We start from the raw sequence: 11,357 nt of genomic DNA on the forward strand, positions 1-11,357 counted from the left end.
TTCGAACTTGACTATAAGAATCTAAATAAACCCATTAGTTATTCTTCACAAGTATATGAATTTCTCTAGTAAATTTGCATATTATCGAACCGGCATATGTGTACATCATTTACTTCAAATTTCTTAGAAAATGCCAATCACTAAACAGAGGGGCTAGCAGCATTTTATGTCATAGCTAGATTGGCTGTGACTAGGGGGGCTGAGCCCTCGTTTCTTTTTCTTCCCTCTTCTTTTTCCTCCTAAACCTCACATTCGATCTCTGAAGAAGACATAATAGCGTTAGAGAGAAACTAAACAGTATATGATCCTAGACATATTTTCATGGTTATCTGACTCAAAAAACTGTCGAAATTTTATCTTCAACCTCCCTTTCATTTCATAGGGTATCTTTAATGATGCGGCGCAGCAGACAAGGCAGACTGCACCCCTGCAGCCGCATCGGATAGGGAGAACATGAGCCTATCATCAGGAAGCTAGGGTACGGTGATGTGACACGGCTTAAATGGTGTCCAATTATTTTCATCGCATTATCTTGCGGTGAGGTATCTTGAAAAATTGGGCAATGTACTGATTAGCTAATTGATAGTTTAACGAGGCTCTCTCCTCCCAGTTCAGGCAGTGCAAGTCCATCTCATGGCGGTTTAAGAACGATGTCGCAATTATCCTGAGAGGAAAAAAATGGCTATGACAGCTTGAAATGTTGTAATGGTCATCGTTCAAAATTTTTGATGTGGATTATATCACTTCTACGTTCTACTTCATCGCAAATTTAATTATTTGTTTTGGCAGCCTTGCGCGAGGCCGGCGTGATGGCCCGAAAGCCCCGGCGTCGAGACTACGATGTCGGCATTATCTGCGCATTATCTATAGAAAGCGCCGCTATTGTTGCAATGTTGGATGAGGAATATACACCATTAAAAAAGCTATATGGCGACTATAATGATTATACCTTCGGTCGCATCGGTAATCACAAGGTCGTTTTAGGCCAGCTTCCAGCAGGTATTACGGGTAATGTTCCTGCCGCCATTACTGCGAACAACATGCGACGAAGTTTCCCGGAGATGCGAATAGGACTCATGATTGGAATTGGTGGGGGTGTCTGGAGCGAGGAACATGATATTCGACTTGGGGATGTTGTGGTCAGTCAGCCTGACGGAAAACATGGTGGTGTAGTGCAGTGGGATAAGGGCAAGACTAAACAGGGTGGACAATTTATTCGGACTGGCTGTTTGGATAAGCCACCATCGAATTTGCTCCAAGCATTGAAAGCACTGGAAGAACAAGATAAAACGGATCGGGTAGACCTCCAAGAATGTCTCGATTTAATGGTAACAACGAAGCCACGGATGGGTGAAAGTTTTCGACACCCAGGTCTACATAACGATCAGTTATTCGAGGCTGATTATGACCACAATGAAGCCGGTGATACATGTGAAGAGTGTGACCCAACAAAGCTTAAGACACGACCAAGCCGCAATGATACCGCACCCAAAATTCACTATGGTAACATTGCTTCCGGAAATCGGGTCATGAAACATGGAGTCACTCGAGATGCCATTGCCAAAGAAGAAGGAATACTATGCTTTGAGATGGAAGCGGCTGGGCTAATGGACATATTTCCATGTCTTGTGATTAGAGGTATCTGTGATTATGCAGATTCTCACAAGAATGACCGATGGCAGAGATACGCGGCAGCAACAGCGGCAGCAGTTGCAAGAAGGCTTCTTCTCGATTTCATAGATAAACAAGACGTGGCTGTGCTAAAATCATCTCGTAAGTAGGCCATGTTCTCTCCTAATACCTCGCATGAGCATGATCGAACATTTTATTTCATCGAATCGAATCGAATATAGAATTCAAGCTTTATTACGTATCGTGACTGACATTGCGTAAGATACCGGTAGGACTCATTGGCAAGTTCCATTCGACCGAAATGAAAACTTCGTAGGTCGCGATGACCAATTTTCACGGCTCGAGCCGCAACTTTTCCACATCTCCAAGCTTGCCCTCTACGGTCTCGGTGGGATTGGGAAGACTCAAATCGTACTCGAACTTGCTTACCGTACTAGGGACCAGTATCCTGATTGCTCTATCTTTTGGATTCCTTCGGCGAGTAAGGAAAGCTTTGCACAAGCGTACAAAAAAATATTTCAGGAGTTATCGTTGACGTCAACTGGGACTGACGAAACAACTGAGATGCTTGCTGTGAAGGAGCACTTCAGTAGTGAAGAATCGGGCCAGTGTCTAATGATTTTTGATAATGCTGATGATCCTGATCTTTGGTGCAACAGATCTGAGGGATCCTCGCTTCGACATTACGTACCTCGCAGCAGCAACAACTGTGCCGTCTTGACCACTCGGAATGAACAGGTGGCGATCGACTTTGCTCGCAATAACACTATTGAAGTCACACAAATGAACGAGGAAACTGCAACAAAGATGTTGCGAAAAGTTCTCAATCAGGATCATTTCCTCGATGATCATGAGAGCGCCTCTCGTTTACTAGAACAATTATGCTTTCTTCCTTTAGCGATCGCTCAAGCAGCAGCATATATTAACATGAATCATCATTCAGTGGATATATCCCAATACCTTTCCATCCTAGAAATGACTGGAGAAGATCAAGTCGAATTACTGAGCAGGGACTTTAATGATGATGCAAGATATGCTCATCAAAAGAACCCGATTGTTACTACATGGTTGGTTTCCTTTGAGCAAATCCGCGAACAAAAGCCACTAGCAGCCGACTATCTAGCTCATATGTGCTTCTTTGAGCCAAAGAATATACCTCTTTCACTTCTCCCCCCTGCACCAACAAAAATGAAGCATCTCGAAGCTATCGCATGTCTTCACAACTACTCTTTCATCAGTAAGCGCACAAACGAGATCATTGATATGCATCGACTCGTCCACTTAACCATGCGGAATTGGCTGAATAAGAATAAGAGCTACGATACACGTATACAGCAGGTAGTTGGAGAACTGCTTCGTGTGCTTATTTCTGTTGATTATGAGAACAGAGCGCAGTGGAGGATTTATCTTCCCCATATCGGCCATGCGCTTCGTCTTCACCAAAATCCAGAAGACAAAACAAAGTTAACTTTGCTCAACTATTACGGCATACGATTGAGCGACGATGGTCGGCACGCAGAGGCACAAGAATGCTTGAGACAAGTGGTGAAGATTAGAACGCGCATACTAGGTGAAGAGAGTTATTTGACTATTATCAGTATAGCTAGTTTAGCAGGAAGTATATATTGTGCAAGGCAATTTAGCGAGGCATACGATCTATCCCAAAAGGTCGTACAGATATCATCGAAAGTTCTCGGCACGACAGCAATGGAAACGTTAGAGGCGTTGGAGTTGCAAGCAGCTGCCTGCGCCGCACAGACACACTGGAACCGGACTAAGCAGCATTTCTCAAGTATCATAATAATAAAAGAGCAAACCCTTGGCCCAGGGCATTCAGACACGTTGGAGAGTAAGAGAAGACTATCAAGAGTACTCCAGAACCAACAGGAATGGGATGAGGCTGAGAGGGTACTACTGGAAATACTTGAGGTACAAAAAGGAATCTCAGGTGAAAGAGAAAACTCCGCTGTGGACGATAAAGAAGCACTTGCAGGTATTTATTGGCATCAAGAGAAGGTGGAAGAGGCAGAAAAACTACAGAAGGAAGTAGTTGAGACAAGATCGAGAACGATGGGCATGGATAATAACACACTGGCGAGTATGGCGCATCTAGCCTCACAACTCCGGAAGCAGGGACGAGTACAAGAGGCAGATGAATGGCAGAAAGCGATAGCACAGGCGGATCAGATTTTACCGCATCAAGGAAGCTTAAACGACAGAGAAAGGCTAGAGTCAATGATAACACTGGCAGGAAAGTTCTGCAGGCAAAATCGATGGAAAGAGGCCGAAGAAGAGTACAAGTGTGTGGTTCAGGAATCCTCAAGGATGTATGGCGAGGAAGACCATGAAACATTGTATTTCAAAGCTGCACTTGGATGGTCAATCTTCTACCAAGGTCAATTGGAAAGAGCGGAAGAGTATTTTATGGACCTCATGCAAACGGCAACGGCTGTGCTCGGCAAAGAGCACGTCGTCACTTTGAGTTCGAAGATGCGCTTGGCCTTCGTTTACTTTGACCAGCTACGATTTGAAACAGCAAGTTCGCTGCTCTTAGAAATGCGAAAAGATAGTATGGAGGATGACCCTTTCACACTTATTGCAATGCGATTACTGGTGAGGAGTTTCACGGCTCAAGGAAAAATTGACGAGGCAGTTCGAATTCAAGAGGAACTGGTGGAGAAATACAGGAAATCTATGGGTTATGACCATCCTAGCACACTATCAGAAATGCGCATGTTGGCAGGAAAGTATCATGAAACTGGGCGATCTGAAGACGCATACAAAGTCGAGGAAAACTATGGGCGATCATCATCCGAATACACTGTCTCTCACAGGCTCTATAGCTACGCAATGGCACGATCACGGGTTTTGCGAAAAAGAAAAGGCACTCCGTATACAAGTATATGAGAATACAAGGAAAGCAAACGGAGAGGAACATCCAGATACTCTCTCCACAATGAAGTCTCTGGCAGAGTTCTATCATGAACATGAAGAATATGAAGAAGCAGAAGCTCACCACTTGTTGGTTGTGGAAGTCACAAGAAACCTCAAAGGCGATCAGCATCGCGACACAGTGTCCAGCAAGGCTCTTCTTGCCCACACGTACGGATGCCTACAGCAACAGGAGAAGGAAGAGTCATTACTAATACAGTTGGTAGAAGACAGTCGAAAACATTTCGGCCCCGGGGATCCAGATACACTATCTAGAGTCACAGAGCTGTCAAGGGTGATCTATAACCAGAAGCGGTTCAAGGAGGCAGAAGATTCGTGTGTACAGGCAATAGAAGAAAGCAAAAACGCCATCAACCCAGAAAATCAGGTAAAACTTTCGCTCATGAATCAACTGGGGTGGATGTACCAGGAACAGGGACACTTTGAAAAAGCAGAGAAGCTATTCGGGACGATAGTACCTTCAGATAAAGAAGCTCTAAACCTCAATAATCTACAAACTTGGGAGAGCATGTTCAATCTGGGAATTACGTTCCATGACCAAGGGAAGTTAAAAGAAGCAGAGGAGCAATTTACGCCCCTCTTGCAGAAGATAATTGAAGGAGGCGCTGGCGCTGGCGCAAACCATGAAATCGTACAGTATTTGGTCACTTTTCTTATTAACATACAACGCAAACAAGGGCGATATGAGGAAGCATCAGAGTTGGCTTCTAAATATAATTACAAAGAAGTGGGTGCGAATTCAAGTGATGGATCAACAGCAGATGACGAGATAACACAGAAAAAGAGTCATGAACATACCGAGGAGAAGCTTTCTCTTAAAGGAAAAGAAAAGCTAGCAGATATTTAGATAACTTGTGTGCTTAGATACATTGGAGCGTTCGTTGCGGAGAGCTGCCTTGATAGTCTTATCGAAGTCAGATGCTATGGCAATAAATGGGATATTGAGTCAACCTATGTCCCACTAAGCTTCACAGATGAGGTTCCTCGTTTCTAGTGTAACAGAAACCCTATCCTTAATCTGTTTCCTAGCAAAGTAAACCTATTCATCATACTGGCTTTTCGGACACTTTTCCGGCAGAATATTGGGCTCAACATCAATGGTACACATTAACCAAGCTATTGGTAGGCAAGATACTGGAATATCGTAGACTATATTGGAGTGATAACTTGAAATTTCCGAGATTCTGATACATGTTCCCGGAAAATTAATATACTTGTCCAGTTCTTCCTTGATCGTGTTTAAACTATGTCCGTGTGAGGGCCTTTCGATAATCAAGCGAGCTCTCTATTTACCTTTAGCATTACTTTACTATGCAATGATAACTCCACTTTTGAAATTGGACCTACATGTAATAGTATATCAATATAGTTAGATTGCCACTTGAACTATTCGGATTGTAAGAGTATCAGCATCGATATAAGGACTAAAAGTCCATTTTTATATTTCTCGAATCAGCTCAGTAAGAACTCGTATATAGTATAGGTATATAGATACAGTAAGAATTTGTGTAGGACTGAGACTATGGCAATGCATCCATTGATATCTCAAATGATTTCTACTGAAGAGCCTTGACCTTTGTGAAGTTCCAAGGTTTCCCCATACCATAGTAAGAGGTGCCGATAACTGTGAATACATGCCTGATCATCTGTATATGGTCAATAACCTCGCTATCATCCAGCCATTTTTGCTACCTTCACTAAATTATATAAAAATATTATTCAAACAAGTATATTAGTATGCTCCTAAGTCAGACTTTAGTATGATTATTTACTGCTCTCTACAATTACTATATTCCTTTGGCTTCGTTGCTCTCATAATACCAAACAAGGAATATAGAAAACGGCTTGCCCACCATAGCCACGCATGCAATTTCAACCACAATGCAGATTCCACATGGAACTATCAATAATGTGCAATTAACGAGCTTTGGTTCTACAAAAACAATAGATTTACTCCGTAGCTAAGCATTGTCAATCTCTTTCTCCAAAGAACCATCACTTGCTATTAAGAATGAGTCTAATTCTTCGTATATGATATCTTCATGCCATCAATTTGTCAACCAGTTCCCTTTCTAGTCCTCCAAAATAACTAGATCATCCTGTTCAATTTTCAGACCAACCCTTCACAGCCTACGTGTCACTAGCTCAGTAGAACGTTACATAAAACCTAAATATATAAAGCATACACTACCTCTCCTTATGATCCACACCTCGTCTAACTCAGCACCCCCTTCTCCCTCGTCACGGTATTTCCCACATCGTAATCGTAAAACACAGCTTGTATTTACCGTGCACCCCTCAACAAGACTCCATTACCTCTGCCTATTGGCACTTGGAACTACCGAGGACCGCCCCTGCAGCTTCAAACGGAATAGTGTAAACGGCTCCGCATTATGTATGTATGTATTTATGGGCGTATGCATGTCATTCTTATAGCTTTGACCCCCATAATTCAGGTACGTGCATACATACATCGGGGTCTGCGAGGGAAGGGGGTGGCCCCTCGTTTCGGCAGTAGACAGAGAGTAAGTGCCATTCGCCTAGTTGGGTGATTATAATGCGGAGATGGTGGTTGCAGGTGCTGCTCGTACTATTTCTTCTATCAGCACTAGTACCGACGACCGTCTCCAGCCGAATTCTATCGAGCAATTAAAATGGGATGTTTAAAGTAAAAGACAGGTCTACACGGAATTACTAAATTACGTCAGGTGAGATGAGATCCGATCTATTAGATCTACAACTATCAATCCGATTTATTGACCACCCCCAGGCAGCAAGGACAATACACCACCAGGGCGAATCTATCGACGATAAAACAAGAATAGCCTTTCAACTTTGGACCGGCACATTACTTAACTAATATATATTTAAAAAATCAAGGAATAAAGAAATAATTGACCTCCTTGAATCCCATCCCCTCTCAAATCAAATGAAAGGGTAACCGGCCCCTTACTCGTGGGGATAATTTATCCCTTGCTAGATCACCCGGACTTCCTAAACGGACGCTACGCCAAGAAATCGACGATCTTTTCTTCATGTTCACAGCGGGGATATATTTAAAAGAATCTCTCCCTTTCGGGGAATTAAGGATTGATTGGTTGTGGATCTTGGTGGTTCCAAGAATGCGGGTTGATCGTGACGGTAATGGGCCGCGCCGGGTATCTTGTTGCGATGTATTCAAGTTTTTCTGCGGTATGTACAGATTGGGTCTGATGGTGAATGTGGTTATGGTTTGGTCACATGGAGTATTGCTGTTTTAGATGCTGATCTGGGTATTCCAAATTAAACGATGGTTGTTGATCTATTATTAGACGGTTGTAATGTGTGGTAGTAAATGTTGGCTTTGTGTGCAGTATTAGGCTTGCTTGGTACAGATTCCATATCATCATTGTATATTATTACTAAAGGCGAATCATACATTTAAAGAAAAAATTATATTGGAAATTTGCACATGTGGACAAAAAAATACGATCAAGTATATGTATATGCACTGTGTAACTTTGGCTGCGCATCCATTCAGTAAATACATGCAGTCTATAGTTCTATATAAGTTAATAGCTGACTCATGTGGTGTCCACATTCCAGTGAGTGGGTTTATTTAATAAATGTTATTCGGATCGCTCCACTTGGAATTCACTATTGAAAAGTCAATTCTTAACATGCGAGGATGCATGTATACATGTACCTGCAGTTGCCATGCAATCTGCAGGGGTAGAGTAACCACTTCATAATTCATTAATTTACATGTAAAGGTGAAGTCTTATATAGCCATTCAGTGCAATAGATTTTGAGATACACGTATTATATTTAACTGGTTTTAATTTTGATATTTTTATCGTTGTGAAATACATATACTTGAACAGTGAGAAGTTGGTATATATATGTATATATTTAAGCGGGCACTTGGAAGGTAGTAAGAGAATTGATATCACTAGAATTTCAATGTTCATATAATCTAGGAAAAGGCAATAAAGAGTCAGTTTCCTTAACTAATCGACATAAACTAACTATATTTGAATAATTATTGACAAAATCTACTCTACAGTTGATGTCAATACATAACGTGACGTGCCTCGTTGACAGAAGCAACGTGGGTATTTAGGGTTGCCCGTGTCACGACATTCATGATTCAAGTACAGCCATGCATAGTCGAGCATGACACGCGCGAATTATATTGAGTATGACGTTGTTAAGATTGTAGGTTGCCAATCAGTTACCTAATTGCCTACCGAGCATTCCTGTCTATCGAATTAGATTTGAAATAGAAATGTGGAAACACTGGATGATCTGAAGAGCATCACCACATTCACAACACACATACTACAAAATACAAGAATTGGCTTTAAGACAATAGCCAATCCCTAATCGTAAATACAGTCTACTTTACATCAACGTCGCCTTCATTGTAGCAATTCAAGATGCCAAGTTCTAACGATAATGTCGATGGTAGAGCCATTCCGCCCGGATCTTGACATCATCGGCACGCAAAACTCGCCAATTACATCACCCCAAACTGTTACTTTTAGGAGCAGGAACCAGACATGCATATCATCAACCCACTCGACCAACCAAGAGGCTTTTCTTCGCAGATTGATTGCGACTGAATCGCGATGATTGAATACTGGGCGCTGTTCGACGGGTGACTGGCTGGCGCTGGTGAACGGCGCGTTACTAGCAGATTACGAGCGCTTAGAATCGAGTCAATCGACGCGGTCTGGGCAAGCTGATCGTCGTGACTTTGGTGCTAGCCTATCAGGAGCAGTACTACTACTAATAGCATTCGGGGGAGAACTTGTTTTGCGATACACAGACCCAAAGGCTAAAGGTGTCCCATGATGCAATCTGACGCGCCGAAGCCGGCCTGTGCGAGGCTAGGCAGGTCACCCACATCGGATTCAACCTCAAACAATCATGATTGTTAATATACATGTTAAGTCATGTAGTGCAGGGGTTTTAGTGTAAAATCAGACTGAATATGTGGACGGGACAATGGTATTGAACGCGTTGTTTTGGTTTTGCTGTTTTAGATGGGGGAGGATAGCCGAGTCACTAATGCAGTGCGAGTGTGATGTATCGCAGCAGATGCATGGCGGCTGACGTCAATTGGCTGACTGCAGCCTCTAGCCCTATTCTTAGTGATTTAAAAGATAGAGACAATGAATACCCCTCATTGCTTACTGCAGAGAGTGATAGGATGGAGTAATGCTGCCGATAAATTCAGGCTTAAGACGGAGGACTAAGGCGCCAAGGCAGCCAGGCCAGCCGTGGCGGGGCGCGGCAGCCAATTAGACTGGCGGCATCACGAGACAGCGCATCACACTCGCGTCGCAGCTTTGTTTACGGCGGGCGGCAACGCGGGTCCTCTGCGTGCAGCGTTGTATCATCTCTTCTTTTCCAGCCCACCAGATGCCGCCCTCAGACGAAGCCCACCAAATCAGCATCAGCTAGCCACCCGCGCCCCTCACTAGCATCCTCTGTCCTGCGAAACCGAGCAACAGCGATGAGCCGCTGCCCGCCCTGATTGCCCTCGCTTGGGTCACCTGCAGCTTCGCGTGGATGATCTCACTCAGCATGGCTAGGAACTAGAACTCCTAGTCTGCGCTCTACGCTCCCCAAACACATGGCCGCGAAAAATCACACAGCCTTCTCCAGTCCCCCCACTCGCGCTCATGCCCCCGCCCATAAGGCTCGCTCAGTGGCTCCCATGATGGCTCAGTTGCGGCGTTACGCGCAAGTGATGGATCAAATCGGATTTCGAGATCGGGTGGTATTACCCGCTACATGGATGACGAACAAATCCAGTTACAAGGAGAGTAATAACACTGCATGGCAGATGCTTGTTCTTCTCGCATATCGCCAGAGAAACGCGTGCTGACCGCATCGCCCATGCAAGAGTTAGTTGTGTCCGGAGAAGTGGTGAAACAAATGATCAGTCCAGCCTGTCTTGCGCAAAGCACATGCAGATCGGCATTCTACTGCAATGTTTGTCCCAGTAGTGATCATAATTATCATACCTACTGATCGGAGGCCGAGTCCAGACGACCTTCAGCGGGGCCACCCTCCAGGCCACTCATCGTTCGTTTCGTAGCTGAGAGTTCTCAAACCAACGGGTGTTTCGGGCTGAGTTTGTGTGATTAGACTTTTGTTATCGTGCTGGCGCAGCTGAGGTGCCGGCGGCACTCGGTCAGAATTTAGCAGGCCTGGCATCGCACAAGAGTCAGAGCCAGGTAGTACAGAGCATACAATTTGTTGTAGATTAAAGCGATGAATACTATCATGCTAGTTGCCATTCTCTCACATTGACGCCACAAGTGCAAAGCCAGCGGCCATCCCGAGGCTCAGGAACAGCTGTGCCACTGCTGTGGGGACGCGACATGCGAAATCGGAAACTTTAGAGTACGGAGCAGTGAAGAACGAGTCGAATAAGCCTTATGAGGTGGACCGGCAGATTTTTCCGTCTGTGTCATAAGCATACGTTGTTTATGATGGGTCATTGATTACACACATGCTATCGATCCTCAATTCCTCATGCTGGTGGTATAGTATTATACTTAGGAGTAGCTGTTAGTTGATATTCATAAGGATCTGAGAATAAAACCATTCGTCTGCATAAATAACAGCGGAATGAAAATCCTAATCGCGCCTGAGGATTTCATTTTCTGCCGAGCCAGTTTCCCAAGGTGGCAGCGATCTGCATTGCAAACTCGTTCTTTTTCTTTTTCGGTTTGGCCCAGGAACCTTTTCCATGATATTTTACAATTTTACTACGTGGT

The 11,357-nt window shown here is 43.9% G+C and overlaps 1 protein-coding gene across 1 annotated transcript; it reads left to right on the top strand.

Moving 5' to 3' along the window:
* Positions 1-809: 809 nt before the first annotated feature.
* BGW36DRAFT_435391 (uncharacterized protein) lies at positions 810-5,431 on the top strand (the record flags this gene model as incomplete). The annotated part of the gene is made up of 3 exons (XM_046221413.1): positions 810-1,773; positions 1,949-4,531; positions 4,554-5,431. 3 exons carry the CDS (start codon positions 810-812, stop codon positions 5,429-5,431), a joined length of 4,425 nt encoding a protein of 1,474 aa, XP_046078147.1.
* Between the last annotated feature and the right edge of the window lie 5,926 nt (positions 5,432-11,357).

Source organism: Talaromyces proteolyticus (assembly GCF_021365285.1).
Source record: "Talaromyces proteolyticus strain PMI_201 chromosome Unknown BGW36scaffold_1, whole genome shotgun sequence".
Lineage (NCBI taxonomy): Eukaryota > Fungi > Ascomycota > Eurotiomycetes > Eurotiales > Trichocomaceae > Talaromyces > Talaromyces proteolyticus.